Source organism: Cylas formicarius, unplaced genomic scaffold (genome assembly GCF_029955315.1).
Source record: "Cylas formicarius isolate icCylForm1 unplaced genomic scaffold, icCylForm1.1 PGA_scaffold_7__23_contigs__length_41026272, whole genome shotgun sequence".
Lineage (NCBI taxonomy): Eukaryota > Metazoa > Arthropoda > Insecta > Coleoptera > Brentidae > Cylas > Cylas formicarius.
Window position 1 is genome coordinate 14045075 of NW_026844352.1, and position 24622 is coordinate 14069696.

Here is a 24622-nt window from a genome sequence, read left to right on the forward strand (position 1 = left end):
TCCGGGAGCAGAGCCCTGGTACAAAGTGTTAAATCTATGACCGAGCTCCGACCCGTCGTGAAAAACGTGGGTTCTACCCCTCCGTTGGCCACCTGCAGCCCTGCAGAGGCCATGAACTCCACGAGGTCTCCCCCCCTTCTATTCGTTGCCGCGCTGCCCCACAAAACGTGGTGAGCATTGTTGTCACAGCCAATCAAAAGAGGAAGATTCGCCTCCTCGCAGTAGGAGACCAAGTCACTGATCTCCTGCGGAGGACAGCTGCGGTCGCCTGGAAAGTACGCAGAGGCGAACACTACCTCCCTCACGCCGTCCCGAGTGGGGGATCTGACCAGAATTGGAACCAGGTCCCTGGACGCCTTGTCCCTTAGGAAAAAGGCCTCCAGCCCCATGGTTAAAATACAGGCACTGGGACCGCCCTCTAAGGAGTCGGCACTATGCAGCATCGATCCTCCCAGAGATAAGCCCCTAACCCTTGATTTTACAATCCAGGGCTCTTGGATCAGTACAATAGATGTACCGCCCTCCGAAATTTTCCTGCATAAATGGGCCGTTGCAGCCCTGCTGTGTTGCAGGTTAATCTGTAATATCCCCGTGAAGATGTTATTGCGGGAATACCACCTGCGGGTCACGATGCTAGCCCGAATCCGAGCCCGAGGTAGCACCTCCCTCCGCTTCCGCTTCCTGACTGGTGGACCCTGATGGGATTCCCCTGTCAACTTCCATCCGAGATACCTCCTCGGTTCTCGCTTCCTCGGAGGTCTCCCCCACAGAAGCTGTGGGCGCCGCCTCTCCGACAGGCCCGCCAACCTCCATGGATGAGCCCTCCTCGTGTGAGCCCCCCGCGGCCACCTCATCCCCCTGCGGCCTCGGCGCCGCCAGGTTCACTTTTACCTGTGTCGCCAGGCAGAAGAGAAGTGAGCCCTTAGCCGTGATGGCGCTTGCCGATTTCTCGTCCACGCCCACCACCAACCTTGTGCCCCTTACATCCTCCGTCCTCTGCCAGACCCTCTAGGCACGGCAATCTAGGCCATTCTGAGCTGCCAGGCAGCGGACTAGTGCCTCAAGAAGAAAGGAAGGTAGATGTGATAGAAGAGATGAATAGTTACTTGCCCATTTACGAAGTTCAAATCCTCCCAAACTTAAAAGTTTGATTAGATCGTTTATCACAGAGGTGGCCTGTTCTAGGGAATCACAACCTGACACGATATCGTCGACATAAATGTCATTTTGTAGGACGCGGGAAGCCATTGGAAAATGCTTCTCGTAGTCTTGTGCGAGTTGTATTAGTGTTCGAATAGCCAGAAAACGTGCGGATGACACCCCAAATGTCACTGTTTTCAAAAAATAATCTGCTAAAGGTTCGGAATTCGAAAATCGCCACACAATTTTTTGATAATTACGGTGGTCTTTGTTGATAAGAATTTGGCGGTACATCTGTTTTATATCGGCAGTAAATACAACCTTGTGTACCCGAAATTTTAAAAGAAGCTTTGCAATGTCTTGCTGAAGTTTGGGACCGATTAATAAAGTGTCGTTTAGCGAGAGGCTATTTGTGTCTTTTGCGGACGCGACGAACACCGTACGTAAGGGGGTGGTTGGACTTTCCGGACGTAGAACACTGTGATGTGGAAGATAATACTGATGGATATTTGTTGGATCATATGGAGGAGCAAGTGACATATGTCCAGATTGAATGTATTCGGATAAGACGTTAGAATATAGCGTATAGAGGGAAGGGTTGGCGAGTAGACTACGTTCCAGATTATAAAATCTTCGAATTGCGATTTCGCGGGAATTTTTGAAAGTAGGAAAGGTTGAATCTCGGAAAGGTAAAGAAACTATGTAACGACCAATTTCATCCCGAGTATGCGTGTCGACAAACAAATTTTCGGCCTCTACTTCTTCGGGGGAAAATTTAGACGCACACGAAATGTTATCTAGCTCCCGAAACCTTTTTATCGAAGCATCTAAGGAATAATCGCACGAAACGTGGAGTAAATAAATTGACTTAGCGTAATTGTTACTTACGGGACCAGAGATGATAAAACCAAAGCAAGTGTTTTGGGCCACAGGATAGTTAACTGATTCTATGAATTTTCCATTTTCTAAAATGTGGGCAAAAATGTCTGCTCCTATTAGCATATCTACAGGACCTGGTATGTTAAATTTAGGATCTGCGAGATTGAGATATGAGAATTTGAAAAATAATTCTTCAGAGAGTTGAGAGCTAGGCATATCTTCGCATATTTTGGATAAAACGCCGAAGTCTAGCGTGAAGGAAGGGTTTTTTGAGGTTTTAGGCCTGACAACAGAATTAGACGCGTGTGAAGTCATTTCTCCTAGCCCCTTTATCGGCAATGATAGGAAGTGAAAGAGTAAGACCCAACTTATTGCGGAATTTATTGGTTATAAAATTTCCCTGACTTGCACTATCGAGAAGAACTCTAGCCCTTTGGTAACCACCGAAAGCGTCTTGGACATCGACTTCAGCGGTAGATAAGAGGACGGTCTGCTTAATAGGAGTCAGATTAGTAAACACTACAGAAGTAGAAGGTTGATTATTGAGGTTCTGTTGTGAGTTGCTTTCAGGAGGATTAGAGTTGAATTTTACTTCGGGAGAATTTGAAATTCGTTGAGATTATGGATTTCTTTCGAAATGCAAAAGAGAGTGGTGAGGCTTCTGACACTTTTTACATTTCGTTCGAGAGGAGCATTGAGTATGTTATGTCAGTTATGTTTAATCCCGAGACAGTTGATACACCAACGGTTTTGCTTTACTGTGCTAAGTCGTTCATGAGGGGTCTTGTTGAGAAAATCTAGACAGTTGTAGATAAGATGGCCACCCTTTTTACAAAAGGGACAGTTAATCTGGTTTGCTGTGTTAACTAGGAAGGAGGATTTAGATTTCGTTTTAAAGGTACTTGGGAAATTTTGGGGGTCGGTTTTTCCCTTGGCTTGGTTAGCATAGAATACTGCATCTAAAGCGAGACATTGTTTTCTTAGGAATTCTTGGAGAATGGTGACACTTTTTCCAATGTTCGTGGAAAGCTCTAAGGCATTACCACATTCGCGTTCGAATCGTGTAGCCGTATTGGGATCAAGACGATCAAATAATTGGTATACCAATAAACCCATTGTTTTACAGGGTATCCTAAGTTTTGCAAGGCAGCTAGATGTTTCGAAAAGCAATCGATAAGAGATCTTAAGCTGTCTACATCGTTTTCGTTAGTTAGTCTTTTTGACTTTTCTATTGCCCGCCAATGGCTTATTGAGATGAACCGCGTGTTGTTATATCTTCGAACCAACGATTCGTACGCGATAGAGTAGTTAGCGTCGGTCAAAGGTGTACATTTGACGAGAGCAAGCGGACTACCTTGAAGTAGGAAAATTTTTCGGAATTAGTCAACTAATTACTAGTGTGAATCATGGAGTTAAATAGATCAATAAATGTTTTCCAATTATGGAGGTTTCCTTCGAACTTCCCTATTTCCAGTTTTGGCAAACATGCATGACTAGGAGACGAATCATTTTTAATTTGACGAGTGTTACACTGCCTATTATCGAATAATTCAGAATAAATTGCTTGAATTTCATAATAGTCGTCATCGAATCTTTTCCGAATGGCGTTGTGCTCGTCTAGTCTCTCGTCTTCAACATTGGCCAAAATCGTTGTAATGGGGAACTTTTGTCGTTCGAAATCCTCGATAAATGCGTCGATATGCTTAATACGCATTCGAAAATGAGTATGGAGACTAGGATCAGTTTGACTTTTAAGAGCGATTGCCTTTAACTCAGCCAGCCTACTAATGTCAGTGTCCCTTTGAAGAGAGAATTGTTTTATTTTTGTTAAGGTTTTACTGTCCATTTTTGTGTAAGTTTATTGTTAACTTAGTCGTAAAAGAAATAATTATATTTGTCTAATTAATCAACCAATTCAACTTTATTATGAGATAAAAAACCAATGCAATTGTCTACCTGCTCGGCGGGTATCGCGATAGCGGTCGAGAGGTAAGAGGTAAACGAACGCAAACCAGACGCAAGCAAAATGTATCGTACCGACTATTACAAACTTATTATTAATAATGCAAACTTCATTAGTTAGAAAATCCGCGGTCAAAGTGACCAAAAATTATATGTACGAAAATCTGAGTGGACTGTATTTGGGCTGGTTACTATTTTTTGATTTTCCCTTTAATAAAGTTTGAAGATCGATGTTATAATGACGACTCCGAAAGGGTGCGGCCTACCTTGATCCCTTGAAGGGGGTTGCTGATTCTCTGCACCCGCGTACCGGCACTTTTTAATTGCTTTACACCTTGGAATTGTCCGTGATGCGTTCGGTTCGACGGTCGATCAGAAAGAGAGTCCGTGTGGATCGATTTAAAAGTTTTGACCTTTGTCTTCGGCCGTAAGTAAAAAGAGTCGTCATTTTTTGAGCGCGAAAAAACCGCGAAATAAATTAATATATGTAGAGTAATTTAAAAAAGGAGTTTGCATAATTCATAAATCCCTTATCGGGACGATACAAACTGGATCCCCAAAAATGCAGAGCTCAAGAAAAAGATGTGAAGTCGTGTATATAGACCGAAGGGATGCAGTAAACGATTGTAACAACAGCCATACCAAGAGGTAATTGAAAATATTCAGTATCCTGGTTCAGGCAGGTCTTAGTAACAAAATCAGAAATAACAATCAATAATATTAATTATTTAATGTCACAAAATAGCCACACGAGATTCTCGTATAATATAACTGATTTGAACCAAATTACACCATCCAGAATTTGAAAACAAGGGCAAACGAAGCTCATCATTGATAATAACGCACTAACGTCATATCATCTTGCTCATTCGCGCCCTCTCTTCTTTACCCCTGTTTCCCGCCACTTTGGTAACGCTGTTTGATTTCGAAATCTAAATGTGTACTACGCTCCTTTGATCTCAATTTCAGTTTGTAAGCTGCACGAAGTAACATAATAAGTTAACTTAAATTACTTGTCTTTATTAATTCGCAACTCGGAACGCATTCACTCCAAATTTGCCCCTTCTGGATCGTTAAGATGGGACGGGAAATAGCTTTTACTTTTATTTCCTTTATTTTTTTGTTTAAAACAGAAATTTAATGTTAGTTATTAGATTTATATATTTTTTGACGTAGTTCACCATGGAGCCATATAATAGTTTTGGTTACGGAATTTTAAATGCCACTGCGTAACGCAAAACAAACACTCGAAACTAAATAATGGGATCTTGTTAAACTACGCTCAAAATTCCAGCTTTCCACGAATTCAAACACTGCGGTTATTAATATTTAATAGGAGCACTACAACACGCAATAAGGAAAATAATTAAATTCTCGAAAGCCGCTAAATATAAGTCCAGGAATGTATTATACAGGAACAATCAGAAAGTAATAGCAGAATAAAAAATTGAATATTATATTCTATATAATTCTACAGGCTACCCTAATACTTAATATCTTCTTCAACAGAACCTGCTGACTTTTCTAGTTGGCTTCTTCAAAGCTTAACTGAAACTGATTGGTATTCTATTTTGTACTTGCTTACAAGCTATTTGAGAGGGGCGGAGCTAAAGGACGAACATGAATATGTTCCTCCAATGTATGGTTTTAACGTAATATATTGTTAAAATTTTTGATTTGTGTGTCGGTAATGTTTTGAATGTAAGGAAGAACCACAGTGACCAGTGTTGAGTTGCTCTCGGACTCATTTTCTTTAGGAGGTTGTGATAAGTGCATTTTGTAATGGAACGCTTAATATCCTCATTGAGAAAATTATTTGAGAGATGCTAGATATCTTAATTCTGAGTCCAGTTCAGTAAACAAGAGAGTTGATAAACGATGATTTTTGGGTCTTATGGTGACGTGACAATGCATTAAGGTGTGCCTAGGTTTTCTGTAAAGTGAATCCAATGTTAGGTTCTATTTTATATTGATAAGAATATCTACCAAAGAAAAATCCGAAAATGTATAGAAATCTGTAAACCAACAAACAATCTTAACTCACCAATATAAAAATTAGTTATCCGAGACTATGTTCATGCCCATCCTTTAGCTCTGCTTCCCCCAAACAGAGTAGAATGTAAAAGTTTGAAATTTTGTTTACAGCTTATCAATAAGCTTCTGTATCATATTATTACATGAGAGTTAAGCTGCTACATACAGGGTTTTACAATATTATGCAAATTTTGCAAAATATGTAAAATATGTAAAACTTACATTTTAAATTTAAAATATGATTATTGTAAATTATTATATAATTATAAGCAAATATAACGTACCAAGCCTATTTTAAACCATTTTGGAGTTAAAAGCGAGAAACTAGAATAATGAGCTCTAAACAAAGCAAATTTATTTGATTAAGATTAAGATTACGAAGTTTGTTTTGATGTGGTGAATTCATATTTAAAAAACGGTTTATTAACATTACACGTTGCAGTCGTCAGTCAAATAATACTTTGTAAAAACTTTGTGTAGTCCAGAAATGTTATGAAAATGGATTAAAGAATTTCTATGCAATTAATTTATAATTAAGCATGTTATTTATCTTAGCTTCTTATGAGAATATGCATAAAATTTAAGGTAGCTTATAGTTTTCAAAACTATTCTTCTGAACTTTTTTTGTTGTTTAAATATGAATTCGTCATATCAAAAAAACGTCAAATAATAAATAAAACAAATTGTTTCATAAATTCTATCTAATTGCTTTTTACTTTTAACTCCAAACTGTGACAAGATAGGTACGGTATTTTATAGTACCTTTAGATCAATCGAATCTTTACTTTTCCATTTAAATTTGAAATGTATACATATATTTAACGTCAAGTATATTATGATATAGCACCTCATTGGCAGCTGCATACAAAACTTCAGATTTTCACTTAAACTGGTTGAAAGATTCATTTCATTCATTGCATTCAATGCTTTCCGCAAAATTTTCTAAAAGATAATTTTTGTCTGCAAAATATCTCAGAGAAAGTTTTAAAATTTTTGAAGAGAATTTAAAAGTGTACTAATATACAAGATTGCATTCGAAATCTCGTGGCTGTGCGAAGCACCTGACCCGTACTATGCGCTACGCGGTCTACAAAGTCACTACGCAGTTTGTATTTTGTCCCGGAGGGACGCATTGTTTCTCTATCATGTTCCTGCGGACCACTATGGAAAACCGAAACTTTCGACACAATTATCCCACCTTTAACAGTTATTCTTTTATCGCCAAAAATTTACGCACGAGAACGTCATGTGGTCGGCAATACAATCTAAACAAATTAGCCATATTTTTATATATTTAATAATGTACTCTTGAAAATAACGATCAGGGTCTTTCGGATTTATCCATAATTGAAAAATAAATGTATATGTATCGATCGAAAAAATGCTTGAAATAAAAGTTATAGTACCGGACCTTCCGCATTTCCTGGTTAAATAATTTTTGCCTAGTTAATAGTTATCCAGAATTTTTTTTTCTGAGAACCAAAATAACAAAAAAAAAACGTTTTTTAAAAAATAGACAAGTCTTAATTGTTCCCATTTTCTGCGGTCTTTGCTTCTCCGCTAAATTTGAAGTTATTAGCTATAAATTTGGAACTCTTATTACATTTTTGAATATAGCGTAGAATATCCCGAACACTCTATACAATATGTGAAAACCTAGCTGTCCACCCAGGTTGTATAGTCGTTTGAAAGAAATCGGCAACTGAAACACAGCCTTCTAGTTATGGTCAATTATCATCAAGAATTAAGGTTTTTGGTACTGAGCTCGAGCGTCTTTTCGATCAAGAATTTTTCCGATAGTATGTACCGGTGCGGTTTTTCAATTTTTAAAAAAACTTCCCGGCCCCCCAGCCTCTGAATTTCAATAGCTCCCAATCGCTAAGAAAAGATAGACGCCAATGCCTTCGAAAGCAACAAGGCTCCACTAAAAAATTGGAATCTGGCTCCAGTAGATATGGCAATGCCGCAATGCCCCAAATATACCCATGTTTCCTTATCCTCCATGTACTTTTCATAGTTTGAGAAACCCTCTAGACTCTAGGCCCAGGATAAGGTGCATCAAGTATAAATTTTTTACGTGTTACGTGTGTGTTTATTTTATATTTTGGCTCCAAGTACTTTATCATAATTATGCTCATTTTTCAGGTGGGTCGAATATCAAAGTCATCATTTTGCTTTCAGGTGCCTCCACGGCGATCAAGCATATATCGCTGAAAGAAATGCTGCCAAAAACAAACTATTTCATGACGTACGAGGGCTCGACGACGCACCCGGGTTGCTGGGAGACAACGGTCTGGATCATCCTTAATAAGCCCATTTATATTACCAAACACGAGGTACGAGTCTGGCTTAGCCCGAATATATGACGCCAATTAACTAAAAACTGCCTGAACTTGAACTAGGCGCACGCTTTTTGCGACTCGTGATTTACTCTGGAATGCCGCGCGGGGATGTTAATTTTAATATTAACGTACGAACGACTTTAATTGCGGCTATTGTTTTGTGTAAACGACTGCTAATTTAAATTTAAACTCGGAGGATGTTTATTTTTACAGCAACTGATCGTGAAACTGGTCAATTCTTGCCTACTTTTTATCGGAAAAATAATACTCGCGGTAGAAGATCAACACAACACTAGGTTACAACCCAGATAAAATGTGAATAAAGCAGATGTTTACGATATATTCAAGATGCTATATTCAAATTTTGTGAGAGTTAGAACTCAGTCTGCCCATAGCTATGATGCTTCGTGTTGGTGTTCGTCTCTCTGATTAGACTCCACAGTTTCGATAGTTGCTCGTTGGTGTCAGTTCGTTGCTTAAGGCTTGGTTACGCCCAGCAGATGGTTCACATTAGCATAGTACATATGTGGCTTTTTCCTACTATATTTTCTTCCACTCCCATTGGGCCTAGATATCTCTTAAGCGGGCATTGACTCGTCAATAAACCTAAAAATATTCGTTCTGTCTTTCTCTTGCAGCCCGCAGGTCTGCAATGAATTTTGGCCGAAGGACTTACTAATTGCTTGGCCTGTTTTGCTCCTGTTTCTCATTTAATGCTTAATGACCATCCCGAACTAACTTAGATGTCCTTTTGGTGGATAGCATAGCTTTAATTGCCGCTTGACTGTCGGTGTACATCGGTGTATATCGCAATTATTTTATTACGAATCTCTTTTCTCTTATTGCCGCAATCTCTACGTCGATCTTGTTTCTTTCTTCTTGAGTTATTATAATATTGGTGAACCAGATTATTTGTCGCCATTTTCCGCTTTTTCTATAAACATTTCTACAACATGCTATGATTATTATTTTTTTTAAGAAACTTCCATAAGTGTCTGTAATGCGTTAACAAGCCGTTTTGGAACACCATCCACTGAAACTGGTAAGATTACCCTGTACAATGACTTTTTTATTACGTTGTAGTGTGTAACGTTATCCCAAATGTTCGTAAAATATCCCATCATGTCAAAACCTCACCTGTTTATAAAGTTCTTCGTAAATCTAGTTTTGCTTTACTTCGAGAAAGAATTCATTATTCCTGGAGAGAAATAAACCAAATCAATAAGACTCCTCTGTCTCTATATCTTGAAAAAGTTTATATCTTGTCCCCATCTGAGTTCGATAGTCTAAACAGATTAATGACAAAGCTGAAAATCTTCGTTTAGCTGCTACCTCGAATAACATTCAATGAGTGAAACCATCAAACTCTCCTGAACTACCAAACATTGTGGTAAGTGCATCATCGCATCAACTTCCGGAAAAATCAGTTGCTGCAAAAGGTTTCAACTAAACATATTGCCATCTCAAAGATTTAATGAAATACGATTTGAAATCGCAAAAAAATTTTTAAATAGAAAACCTCCTAAATTCCGAAACCTCAACGCATTGCTCTAAAATATCTAAAATCTAACCCGACATCATAATTCTAAAAGCAGATAAAGAAGAGTGTACGATAGTCATAAACATATGAATATAAGGAAAGATATTCCTACAGACGGATCCTCTCGTCAACCTCGAAAATCGTGTATGGAACGCAACCTTAAATCTATTATTAAGGCTTCTCCTCTATCATAATCTGTGAAAAAGCCAATTATTCCTGATGATCTTAAAATTCCCCGTCTCTACATATTCCGTAAGACAAACCAGGATTATCCCTTTGACCTATTGTCAGCACCATTGTTTCCCCAACATATTCTTTAGAAAAATATCAAGCTTTTATATTAAAACCCTTCGCTGGGAACACAGTTTCATCAATAATCCCTCCGAGATTGTCTTAGCCATTTAAATTAATTAGCCAAAAAAAAACAATCATCGTTTATTAACTCTCTTATTTACAGAGTCGTAACACTATCCCAAACCGAAGCACTGAACCCAGAATTAAAACACATTACATCTGCTCTTCTAAGTAATAATTTCCAGGTTAGAAATATTAAGCATTCCATCACAAAATATACTTCACCACAACCCCGCACGCCGTTATTACTTTCAACATGACCACCTACCAAAAGTTCATAAGACATATAACGTGAAAACCGTCAAAGAAAAAATTTTGTTCGCGATAACAGGAATTTACAGCATTACAGTCACATGCGACAAAGAATGCATTGGAGAGATCGGACGAGAAGAGAAAGACTACGACAAATCAACTCAGAAGCAGTTGCCGAACAAAATAACGAAACCGGCCATCAAATTTTATTCGATAAAACTAAAAGTCTTGCACGTACCTTTACCAACGAAAAATCCATCTTAACCGCGACTCAGGTTTTTACTTTTTACCAATATGGGAATCAGTCATCCGAGACAATACTCATGCCTCTCCTTTAGCTCCACCCACCTCAAACAATATTTAAGCAGGTACAGAGTAGAATGAGAGCAAGTTTCAGTAAAGCTCAGCCAAAGTTCAGCAAATTCGACCCATTAACAGAGTACATAACCGAACAAAAACTAGTTGAACATTATTTTGCTATACTTGATCCTAATTCGTTTGGTTAGTGTTTAGTAATTCCAGCCTGTAAATGAAGAAACTTCACACTGGAAAAACCAAACTCATGCATTAAGTGCCATGAATGTAGAATACAGAACTTTTTGAACAATTTTACAGGGCTTGCCTTCTATGTAACATTCGCGAGAATGGCGCCATGGTAATATTCAATGTTATCTATCCCAGACGTTAAATACATAGTTGCAATTTCAAAGCTACATGGCAGCAAATGTTTTTTATTTGAAGAAAATTTTTAAAGAAGTGACCTTTTTGAACTTTTAAAAGCATTCAACATATAAAAGTATATGTTTGCAGAGAAAACGGAACTTACAGTTGCTTGCAAAGAGCACATGTGGCATCATCTAAAGCGTTACATTAGATCACAAAATTTTTATCCCACTTTTAGAGTGGATATAATAAAAGAATGTGTTTATGAGAAACTGCTAAATATTTGCAATCGGTTAGCCACATTATTACTCTAGAAAATTCTTATGATACATCTAATTTTTGGCCAATGTTTTGTTTCATACTCTTGAACTTCATCAGAGCCTATCTTACTATATCTGACAGTAACAATTTAAGCACGATTTATTTCAATATCATCAAGGTTTTTTAAGTTAATTTTGAAACAGTACATATTGGAAAAGCGGTCGGACACCGCCACAGACATAGAGCAAACAGCATTAAATAAACATCATTTGAATTTGTCTTAGCTTTAACAAATTACTCGCTTAATGTTAGAAATTTCTTTAAAAAAGGAGAGTTACTAGAGTATATTTAGTTTATCTAAGTTTAGGGTTGATTTGTTTAGTGGAAACAAATGTTTTAAGATGACCATTATCCTCTTCAATCAAATTCTTTATCTTTCTGCCATTCAGCTTTGCGAAAAAATGATTTTGTTGCTGATTTCTAGATTTAACATTAATGGTATAGTGGTCTTTTTAGCTTTAATAACGTACCACCCACAAGAACAGTTCGTAAGACAAAGCTCCGAGTTTGAAAGAACAGTTGATTATCGTTAAACCGGCAACTGTTTTCGAGGCACGTCATAACCAAATAGGCAATTTCGAGTAATTTCTTTGACGTAATGGCTGAAAGGAAATAACGAGTGATCGTTGCCAGGGTGCAATTACCCGCGAGACCCGCGATTACAGCCCGTTATGGCAAAAATAAATAATTCGCATTCCGCAAAGTATTCAGAGAGTTTCTTGCAGTCGTTACGCCGCCATTCAAATGAATTTAATCCGAAATTTGCGTGCCCGAATACGAACGTGTATTTTTCATTTTCAGCTGTATCAACTGAGAAAATTAATGCAAGGGTCGGAGGAGGCCCCCAAAGCGCCCTTGGGAAATAACGCCCGACCTGTACAGCCCCTGCATCAGAGAACTGTGCGGACAAATATTAACTTCAAGAGCGCCGAGGTGAGCAACACTACTTTAGGTTTATATTTGCGCCTGTTGAGATTTCGCCATTGGAATAAATAGGCCAGTAACGGGATTTTCCGGTCACTAATTTCTATGGAAAGATATACATGGTGTCGCACGACGTAAAGTGACACTTCCCGCATGCTAGATCGATGTATAATTAGTTATTTTAAAGGAAATAAAATCCAAAGCAAAAAAAAAAAGATTTTATTATAATATAAGACTTTCAGTAGGTTTAAAAAAGTTAATAGTGACGTAAAAACAAAGAAAAAACAAACAAATAATGGATGTTTTTTTTCGATGTATAGAACTTTAAGTTGGCATTACTGTTCAAGATGGCGACCGATTTAACAGCTGTCAAGTGATTTATTCTCAGTTTGGTTTGGCAATTCATCATGAATAGACTCACGCTTGAACAACGCTTGCAAATAGCGCAATTTTATTTTGAAAATTATGGTTCTGTGCGGAATACGTATCGCGAACTACGTCCATTTTATCGTCAACAAAATCGTCCATCAGAGCAGCTAATTCGATTAACCATGGAACATTTTCGCACCTCATTTACTCTTATTGGTAACTCGCATCCCCAGAGACGGCGTACGATGCGTAAAGGAGAAGCTATTGCTGCTGTAGAGCGTAGCATTGAGGAAGACCCGAATGAGTTCATCCGCCATCGAGCACAGGAATTGGATCTGTGTCCATCCACTTTATGGAAGATTCTGCGGAAGGGTCTTGGTTTACGTGCTTACAAAATCCAACTCGTGCAAGAATTGAAGCCAAACGATCATCAAGTAAGGCGTAGATCCGTCGAATGGGCCCAAAACGAGACTGACGTTGTTCCCGATTTTCACAAGCGAATTTTGTTTAGCGATGAAGCGCACTTCTGGTTGAATGGCTACGTCAACAAACAAAACTGCCGCATTTGGAGCGAAGCTAATCCTCAAGTGTATGGCGAAACACCGTTGCATCCGGAAAAACTGACTGTTTGGTGCGCTTTATGGGCTGCTGGAATCATTGGTCCGTACCTCTTCAAAAACGATAATGACCAGAACGTTACGGTATAGAGCTATGATTACTAACTCTTTCATTCCTGAATTGAATAACCATGTTGTCCAGGAGATGTGGTTTCCACAAGACGGCGCAACATGTGACACAGCTCGTGACACAATCGATTTATTGAAAGACACGTTTGGTGACCGACTAATTTCACGTTTTCGACCTGTGAATTGGCATCCACGATCTTGTGATTTAACACCGCTAGACTAGAGCTGTGGGGCTATGTAAAGTCATTGGTCTATGCGGATAAGCCACAAACGCTTGACCATTTGGAAGACAACATTCGCCGTGTTATTGTCGATAAAACAAATTCTGAAGTGCCATTTGGTTTTTACACAGTTGATGAAGAGAATATTGGGAAGTTTTTATTAGAAATTAAGAATTCATCCCGTTGTGTTGTATGTTGTGTTTCCGGAGAAGTGGGAGATGTCGAAAATAATTCCACTCCCTAAAAAGTCTGGAATCTAACATTTTAGTGACTTAAGACCGATTAGTATATTACTAGTATTAGCAAAAGTAGTTGAAAAATAATGAATTATTTATTTACTTTCTTTCTAAATGTCACAGATGACATAATCAAAGTCCCTGATTAAGGTCAAGCGACCGCCCTGATACTCTTTGATTATTGTAAAACCTTCGATAGATTAAACCACGAGTTGTTCCTTGCAATTTTATATTTTATTGGTTTTACTATTACGCAATTATCTCAATAACAGACTGCAATATGTCGAGTTTAAGGATACAGTGTCATCTGTGGATCCAATTGAGTGTGGTGTTCCGGAAGGTTCGATCCTTGGGTCTCTTCTATTCGCTATCTATATTTGAAATATAAAATCTTATTTGCGATTTTGCAACGTACACCTTTACGCGGACGATACAACTGCACCTTTCATTTCTTCCGCCAATATTAATATGTTAAGATTTGGATAGATTAATACAGTTTTCAATTCATCCTCATTTGAATATTAATGCAAGAAAGTCTTCAAAAATGATATTTGGTGAACAGAAGAAACAAAATTCTTTAACCTTGATAGAATTTTGGTACTAGATTTCGTACTATTTGTTGTCAAAGATATTAAAAACAAGGTTGATTGATTAGTTGGTTTTAAGTCACTTTAATTTTTGTGATACTGTCAGGATGTTCCACGACATGTCGGCCATAGCTTGGAAAGTGTGTTGCTGGGGTGATTTCAAGTTAAAAATGTAAAATGAACATATTCCCGGAAGGTTATTCTAAATGAACTAAGAGCATTTGAAATTTTATAGACCATTTGAAAGAAACACCTTTATTTTTTATTTTATTATTTTTTATTTATTTATATTTTATTTTGTTGAATTAGTTATTAAAAATGTTCACCCAGTTGCTGTACACATAGCTTGGTTCTTCTTAGAATTAAAATGGTAGCTCTGCTAATTGTCTCAGGATCAGCACGAACTGTTTGTGCGCCATCCAGTTGTTCTCTGTTTTCAATACTGTCTGCATAGACTAAAGTTTTCAGTCTTTCCGATAAAAAATAATCTAAGGGATTAACGTTAGGTGACCTTGCCGACAAAGGAATCGCCGAATCTCTTCCAATCCACCGGTTTGTATAATTTTCATTAAGAAATTCTATTACTTGTCGACCAAAGTGAGGAGGTGCGCCATTGTGCTGAATCCACATTCATTGTCTTACATTAGGAAAAACCTCATCCAGTAATATTGGAAATGTAAGTAACAAATGGCGGTGAGACGTTCTTTAATTGTAAAAGGACCAATGAGAACGTCATCAATAATACCACACCAAATATTCACCTATAATCTATTTTGAAAATAGGATTTCCCAAGTTTGTCGTGGATTTTACAGTTTCGGATGAATGAGGCTTCACCGCTAAATAACATTATCCGCCAAATCATTTGATTTCTCAATATCCAGGGACTAAATTCAAGTCTTGTGGTACGGGTACAAACCGAAATTTTGTAAAGTTCTCCATACTCTCATCCGGCCTACGTGAAGTCTATTACTTATTCTTCGAGCACTAATAGAACGTTGACATTGCTTAAAACAATTCTACAAGACCCTCTACGAGTGGGAAATCGTCGACGTAATTCATCATCTTCCGCTCATTCAAATAAACAAAGTGAATGTCGGCGTAATTTTCATTGAAAAAAGTAAACATTGTACCTTGAAGAGTATTTTAATGTAGCACACGAAAATAAACAAGCACAATCCAAAACCATAGAAGTTTTCTGGAAAAAACGGCAAAATTTAATTATCAATATTTGCCACGACATGGCGTAGTGTCATTATGAAATTAAGTTGAAGTGTGCGAAGCGTTTGGTAGAGGAAAGTCAAATTTTCAGTTACGAATGTTTTGTGACTGTTTAATTCATAAAGATAGGTCAATATAAAGTACTTAATTTTTATTAAAGGATATCATTTTCAAATGACTGTCTTAGCGATAAAAGTCGGACTGTCACTTTATGAATGTGTCACAATTCCTAATCAGTTTAGTTGTTAATTGATTCTTAAATAACGTATCCCGTCAAGACTGGAAAAAAGAGCAAGACCAAAATGGTTTGAAAGACAATTGTCAAACTTTTATTATACCTCGAAATGATCTGTGTATAATCGTGTAAAGAGGTTAACTATTATGTCTAGCATGAAGCCGAAGGAAACAGAGGAGTTAGTAAGATTGGCACATGCATGTTTCAGTATTTAAAAGTAGACAGACAATTGCGGCCAACAAAAGCATCGCTTTATGATGGCCATTTATCAATTAAAGAATATCCCTTCATAAGTAGCATAACACAAATTTCTAGTGAAAGGACACACGCGCAAAACGAAAGTTCACTGAGAAGCGGTCCCATTTTCATATTTATACATTTATACACTAGAGCATTATTTTACACTTATTCGATTGACAAAAAAAAACAGGTAAACGATATGAAGTTGTAGAAATGAACTATCAAGATTTCAAGAATTTAAAAGTTTTGGAAAGCGGATTCATGTTTTGACGATAGACAGCTCCGGTTTCAGAGCTTCAAGTTGAAATAAAACACATGAGCTGAGCATCTTTTACAAAAAATTATTCAGCTATGAAAACTTCTCCAAGATTGATATAAAACATAAAAGCAAAGCTATCACCAAAATTGCTGACAAGAAAAAACAACGTATTACGAATAAGAAGAAAAAATTCTTTCTTGATCGTTTCAAGTCAAAAGTGATTCCTTCCTATTATTATAACTTTTATAAGCTGAGTTTATGTTAATTACAATTCAAGATTGTAAGTTTATTCTTTAGTCGGAAATTTTTTAATGTGTCAGAAAACATTGAGTTCAACTGTTTATGTTTAGATATTTACGAAAACTTGGGGAATGTCGTTTCTAATATTATATTTATTTGTCCATTTCGACAGCATAAACACACGTTTTGCAATATTCGTTGTGTTGTGTTGTCGAAATATTTTTTTAGAGAAATACGACACATTAAAAAAAAATTGTGATTTTTTTTATGGTTTTGTTGTGACTTCTCTATATTAATGGAGTACATTTTAGTAGACTTATATCAATGATTCCATTTATTTATTATGAGAATTACAATTAAATTAGAGTTTAAAATAGGTATCCTGAAAAATTGAGTTCTTTTTTATTGTGCCACTCTTGTTCCAAGCACGCGATTTACAATTTGGTTTGAGAAGAACCTTCTTAAATGCTCTTTTCCATGCTGTGGCACAATAAGGAGACCCTGTCTACAAAGATTCAAATTGTGGACATCTAAATAGAGTATCGCAAAGAAGCCCTTTAATATCCTCCGATAGGCAGTGACGACTTACATAAATTATTTTAAACTACCATATGCAATTTTTAATTTGCTTGTAATATGCTCTCTAAATTTTAGCCGAGAATCTAGAGAAAGTCCTAAAATTTTGCAACTGCTATGAAAAGGCAGAACGGAGTTCCTTATGGATAATTTGCAGTTGCTTTTATTATTATCAATTTAATTATCATTTCCAAATATCACTGCCGATTTATTATGATTAAGTACGAGCAAATGGATGGTGAGTGACAGAATCGTAAAACCTTTTCAAGTTGGAATTAATACTGTCACTTGCTGTATGTAATCATGTTGTCAACCAGGACGTAAAAATCGCTAACAGAAAGGAACTGAAAATATTACCCTGGGGTACTCCCTTCTTAACAGCTAAAAGCTCAGAGGTTGATTAGTTCACTATCACTTATTGTGTCCTATCATTCAAAAAGCATGATACGAATTTACAAGACAGTTCATTGAATGATATGATGAAGACTTGAAATCAGGATTTCATGATTTATCACGTCAAGTAGAACCAAGTCAATAATTTTGTTACAATAAAAATAACAATAATAATAATAATAATACAAAACAAAGACAATTAATTCGCTAAGTATAGTTATCAGGTCAAATGAAAATTCCGCAGCATAGTAAAAACCAAACCAACCAAAAGCAACCATATAAAGAACTTTATACATATAAACAAAAAAAAACAAAACTCCAAACCGAATCTACAATAATCACCTGAAACCTAAAAATATATCTTTAAATGCTAAAGTTAACTGAGCTGGTGTTAGATTATTGACATCTATATCCCTACAAATACAACTAAAAATGTCCATTGCTTTAAAGAGTGGACTTTTAACCAAAAAGTTTCTTGATGGAGATGGCATATTGGAGATGTTCTTACTGCCCGCGAAGGAACGTGAAAACCGATCTGCGTCAACAATTCAGAGCGGTCTATAATAGATCTACATAATTTAAATAAAATTTGAAATGATGCATAATTAATTAAAGCCGGTATTTCGAATCGCCTTAAGAGAACATTATAATCAAACGTCTCTGTGGAAATACAGCATCACAATGAAAAGCTTGATATTTGAAAAATTTTCTTTGAACTTGTTTTAAGTGAATAATATATTTGTTCAAAATAGGCTGCTTTATAATGACCTCAAACTGCAGCCTAGATCTAACATAACTGAAGTCGAGTACCTTTAGTGTCTGTTCCCTGGAAAAGATGACGGGGCCCGACTTGCGGCAATGAACTCACGTAACTTATATCCTCTCACCTCGACGTCCTGAACTCTGTAAGTCACAAAGAATAATACTAGATTTTGCATCGAACCCCATCTTCACAAGTTTGTGGAGAAGAATATCATATTGAAACCTTTCGAGAAGTCAGTGTATAATGCATCCAAGATGACGCAGCGGAAACACTATTAAATTATCCCCATCTTCAAGCGCTTCATCGATATAGAAGATTCTTTGAAATTAATAAAAGACCAAAACATTAAATATAGCCTTAAAAATGTCATCTGTTACATCTGCAAGAGCGCTTTCACAAATTTAAGAAGATCTAAAACATACAACAAAAATACAAGGTTATTCAAAAAGAAAGAGCAGATTTCAAACAGTTTTTCTTTTTCGAAACTATTAAAAATAGAAACGTGATACTAAAGTGTGAAATTTATTATTACTAAAAGTTCCAAAGTTCCAGGAAGTTGGATAGGAAGAGGAGCAGCAGAAGATCAACTTTATCGACGGTGACCTCCGAGTTCTCCAGATCTCACTCCATGCGATTTTTATCTTAAACCATGTGTTTTCGAAGTCGTCAGAACTATGCAAACTTTCCAAAGTGTCAATATACAAGAGTACTGGCCCTAATATCGTCCCTTGCGGGACACCCATTCTAATTCTGGGACACCCATTCTTACAGGACATTTGCCGGCGTCTATACAGTTTACAAAATTTTATCTGCCACTTCGAGATTCGAACTGGTTATCGGATAGTAGTTTATTGTTTTCAATAAAAGTCGTGACAAATATGCGTGTGCAAACAACTTCGAGAAAACCGTGATGACTGTAACCGCTCGGCAATTGTTAATATTTATTTTACTACCTTTTCAGTTTTTTCACTTGAAAGAAATTTTCCTTCCTAAAGAAATTTACCAGAATAGTGAAAATTCTGGAAATTTTCACTTTTCAGTAGAACGTGTATTTCTTAGCTTCTTAGTGAGAATAGTGTAAAGCTTCTCTCCAAGGCCTTAAAAAGTTCGCCTCTCTGAAGAAATCATTGAACCTATTTGACATGTCCTGAGGAGTTTCATTTTTTTTATTATTGCACTCAAATTTTGTTTTTTTTTTTGTTATATTGAGTTTTCTCTCTATTGGTTACTTCTGGTACCACGTTCCATGTGGCTTTGTTATATTTTCATAATTAACAATTTTTGTATTCTATCATCATAACATATTCACAATTTTTTATTGTTACATGTGTAATATGAACATTTAGGAAAATACATAATAAACTTTGACAAAAAACCTAATAAAAATAGGCAAGTGCATAATCAAGAGTACACACTATACATATTAGACCAATTTTCATGAAACAACAACATTAAATAGCCAACAACTAAGGTTTTATAGATAAAGTAACGGAAAGGTTTTCGATATAAAACTATAAATATTTTGGTAGTTAATAGAGGTCTTACAAAACTTACAAAATGATTTTCTTATAAAAATATAAAAACTGTTATAAAAGTTAAGGTTCCTAGTAAACCCTTTATAATAAATACTTAAGCTGCGAGAAATGATATACAATTTACTAAAAAGGTACCACGTTGGATGTAATAAAATAAACAGTGAATTTTCTGGAAAACTCTTTGTCGGCTTTCCTGCATAATTATTGTTTTCGTGAATGAAGGTGCGAAACGAGATTTATTAATAAAGTTATGTCAGTAACTGTAGCTTTGCTCTTCTGCATTGCGCTTTGTCGGAATTAACGCAAGATTATAAGACAGCGTTATTTGGTGTAGAGATTTCGTAGCGCAGGCAGCGCGTGAGATAAGAAAATTTATAGCAGGTAATCGTTCTTCGGAGAGTCTATTTCCTTACATTACTGGAACATTAATTCATTCCCTTTTGAACCCTGATTCACCTTACCTGCGATTCGATCGCTTACATTTATGACTTTGTTTTATAAATCATGAATCATCTGCGGAAAACAGCGTAAATGTATATATACTGTATACCAATCAAATTTGCAATATTTTTTTGTAATGTTTTGGTCAATTATTATTTTTTACAATTTAATTAGGGTTATTCGGATTTATTGCTCGTGAACTGTTGAAAATATTGTTTAGCAGAAAAATTAATTAAGTGATTAAACGCCTTAGGATGGTAGACCTAGGGAAGGTCGTGGTGTTCTTGCTGAATATTTAAAACACGATTGTTTTTCATTCGTAACTTCGAACACTCTGTAGAAAATTCATACGCATTGTTCAGCTCAATTTCTGTGACCACTAATAGCAAGTAAAATAACAATAATATCATTAATTTGTATTCCGTGACAAGTAAACAGCTGGAGAACCTCATGAAATTAGTCAATAAAATCAGTACAGGCACAGGTATGAAGTTGGGAGCTAGTAGGCCACGAACAGTAAATGTGCACACAGGAAGACCTCTCGAAGATGAAGAACACCAACTACGACCATAGATACGTATAAATATCTCGGTTACCTCCAGACGAATGGAGTAAAATAAAAGAATAAAAATAAAAAACTTAATCTAGACTAATTGTACTCCCAAAAACAAAATTGACTTGATCTCGACAATGAAGGCAATAAGCAGTTACGCAACCCCAACTCTATCATTCTCTTTTGGAGTTGTAATGTGATCCCATGCTCAACCGGAAGATATTAATGGACAGATAAAATGACGCACCACAGAAAGCATCATCCCTGACCTTCTAAATACCGCGTAGTACTCACCCGCCAGAAGGGAGGGAAGGGCATAGCCGACTTCATACAGTTGTGTGCGCCGCAAACAGTGACCCTTACTAACGCAACAATAACGAATTTTACCCAGCTCTTATCATAACGGACACTAAATTTACACAACTCAACCTCAGCGGCAGAGAGTACTCACCGTTCTCAAAGATGTTAAGAGACCATCAGAAAAAGCAGAACTTCTAGCTATGGAATTTCACTGCGAATGCAGATTTTAAAGAACTAGGTATAAGGTAATTAATAAATTACTGAACATCTTGGCGACAATTGTGGGCTTTTGGAGGATAATGTTGTATGTGAGAATACTACAGAATCAGTGGAAATAAAAGAAGAGATTTACCAGAAGGACAGTTTGATAAGGCCCTTATTGTTTTGTTTGGCGCTGAACGTCCTGAGTAACATACTAAATAACATCTCAGCAAGTGTATGTCAATGATTTCAAATTACACGCTAGAGGAATAGATCAAATCCAAAGACTTTTGCAATTTTTGGCCTCTTTTTTAAGATCTATTAGAATGCAGTCACGCTTAGACAAGTGCGCAACTATCCACTTGCGCAGGGGCAAAATATTTAACACCGAATTGGTAAGACTAATGGATGGCATGATGATCTAAGCTGCACAAGAGAAGCTAGTAGAACGACTAATGTAAATCGGAAAATTAGAACCACCCTAACAGAACATCGGTTACACCCAAATCACCTATGGAAAGGCTGTACTTAGTTCGCGATGAAGGGAGGAAAAGCCTATTAAATCTAGATCCACTACCCCGATCATCCAGGGTTTAATGAGAATAGACTGGACTTCTCGAACAACGAAGAACATCTCTCGGCTCTAACGGAAAGCTAGAAAAGTAAGGAATTGCACGCTTTAATATGTCGGAAGTTAGTAAAGAGGACTCGGTAGCCTACTTGAAGCAAGGTCCATTCAGGACCAGATAGTGCCTACAGGATCTTACATTTTAGGCCAGAAAATATAGCCTCTGCGAGCGGCAGGCTTGGGTACAGCCGAGTTGAATCCATCCAGCATTTTGTGATCCTCCATCGGGAAATAGCTCTAAACACTGGACTGCTCAAGACCGAAACTAAATATTAGAAGGACGAGCCGCCAAGAAGCTTTGATAATAAGTATACAAGCTCTTCTGGAATATGAGAATCCAGACAGATCGCACAGTTTCTAAAAATAAACCTTATATTTTGGTACTAGATAAATTTTTGTAGAATGATTAACCTTAACTTATTCATAAAGTTGATAATATTAATATCCAATAAAGTGGTTTCAGCAAGATGGAGATCCTCTGCATTACCATCAAGAATTTCGGAATTTTTAAATAATCATTACCCACAGAAACGGATGGGTAGAGGTAGATTCATTGGATGGCCCACTCGATCATGTGATTTATCACCACTACATTTTTTTTGTGATTGTGTTTATGTGAATCCCCCTACAACACCAGAAGATATGAAAAATAGGATTCGAGACGCGTGCAGAAGAATGACACTGTTTATGTTACTTTTTCTGTAATAACTGTCTGCCACTATATCTACGGCCCCAACAAAGTTCTTTCTCGTCTTCATTCATTTATAGCTAACCAATATTACAGCAATTGTCTTAGATAAAAAGAAGGGTACATATTGAAAAAGTTCAAATAAATCGCAAAGTATTCAAAAATATGACATGATTCAAAAATAATGGCGCTGTCGTATTTTTTTTTTACAAATATGAAATCTAGTACTTTTTTAGAATAAATTAAAATATTGGAAAAACTATTAGGTTTAGGTATGTATTATTGTAAATAAAAAAATTGCAAAACGAATTCAAAACAAAATCAAAAAATATTGTATGTACGTGTGTATACATGTATGTTTACTTAAAAATAATTTTAAATTGCATCTTTACAGCTTTTGTATTCACGATTTTCTCATTAAGCAATGAATTAATGAACTTGATTCTTTGACTCACCCTGTACATATTTTTTACTTAATCACGGTGACAAGTAATAGTGGCAAAATATTAGCGAAACGAGTAATCTCAATAACCCTCCTTACCAAGGCAAAAACAAATTTCCCTTTTATTTAGAGCTTGTATTCCGAGAAACGTAGCTGCAATTCCAGTCACGTTTAGCAGTTTTCCCATTAACACACACATAGCAAAATGAATGCAATAATATTTCGGATAATGGCTGAATAAACTTCGCTTTAACGAGCGTAATCTGTAGATTTTTGCCTTGGCTTGCAGTATTTCGCGAAATATTTACGCGCCTCTCTCGCCAGGCGAGGGCCTAATTTAAATTATTATCATCTTTGAGCAAACATTAACATCCGCCCCCGTAATTTACCCCGAAAGTCGGACGGTTAAAATTTTAGGTTAAGAAGCAAATTTTCCTACTAATAACGAACGACATACAATGGTGATTGTGCAACGTGTCGATTTCGAAATTGATTTGTAGCTTGTATTTGTATAATTCGTAAATTTAAATATGTTTTTTTATATTTTTTTTATATAATCACCCATCGCAGTTATCATAGCATGGAGCCTCATCATTATCTCTTATCTTTATTGCGCAAATATTGCATTTTTCTGCCATATGTCAAGCTTTGAACGGCTATCTGCAACCAAGCAATCTTCACTGCGACTCAGGTTTTTGTCCCACGGATCCGAGCCACTGCGGACATTTCCGGGATATTACCGCACGTGTTTGGGATCAATCGGCTGTTTTCGTAGATTTTACCGCACAGCTTGAATTTTGACGGTTGTCCATTCCGACGGTCATATCAGTGAATGTATTCGTATAAACTCGTGACTCAAATACCGTTTCCACATTTGTTACATAATATACTACTACCAAACTTATTGTGAAGTGACGTGGTAAAATAACACTTTCTGGACGCTCAATCAGTTAATAATTCTTTGTTTTTGGAAAAAGGATCTCGTTTTATTTTAAGTATTGAAATCCAGTAATTACTATATTAAACTAATCCGGAAGAAAAATTTGGTAGTTATCATTAAACGCAATGCATAAATAAAGAAAATCAATATTTGTTTAGATACCTACAATTCAAAATGAGTTAGCACAATTACAAAATGAATAGTGACATTTATATATTTACTGTACACGTTAGTTCGCAATGAATGCGCTAACCAGCAATCCAAAGCCACAATTGAATTTTGGCATATGTGGAGGCAACATTGGGCGACATTTTACTAATGCATATTTTTATTATTTGTCATCATTCATTATGGCTGTGGCATATTAACTACTTGTCATTACCTTATCTATAGCCTCCTTATTTTTAATGAACTCGTTTTGGTCCAGCGATTTACACCCTTAGTTCCGCAATTTACTCC

General features: G+C 36.5%; 1 protein-coding gene across 2 annotated transcripts in view; it reads left to right on the forward strand.

Moving 5' to 3' along the window:
• LOC132705316 (carbonic anhydrase-related protein 10) overlaps window positions 1-24622 on the forward strand; it is a 544428-nt gene that overhangs the window by 494671 nt on the left and 25135 nt on the right. For both annotated transcript variants that reach the window (XM_060675835.1, XM_060675836.1), the window contains exons 7-8: window positions 8197-8351; window positions 12289-12420. In XM_060675835.1, the coding sequence (XP_060531818.1) occupies window positions 8197-8351; window positions 12289-12420 (287 nt within the window). The remainder of the gene's footprint in view (window positions 1-8196; window positions 8352-12288; window positions 12421-24622) is intronic.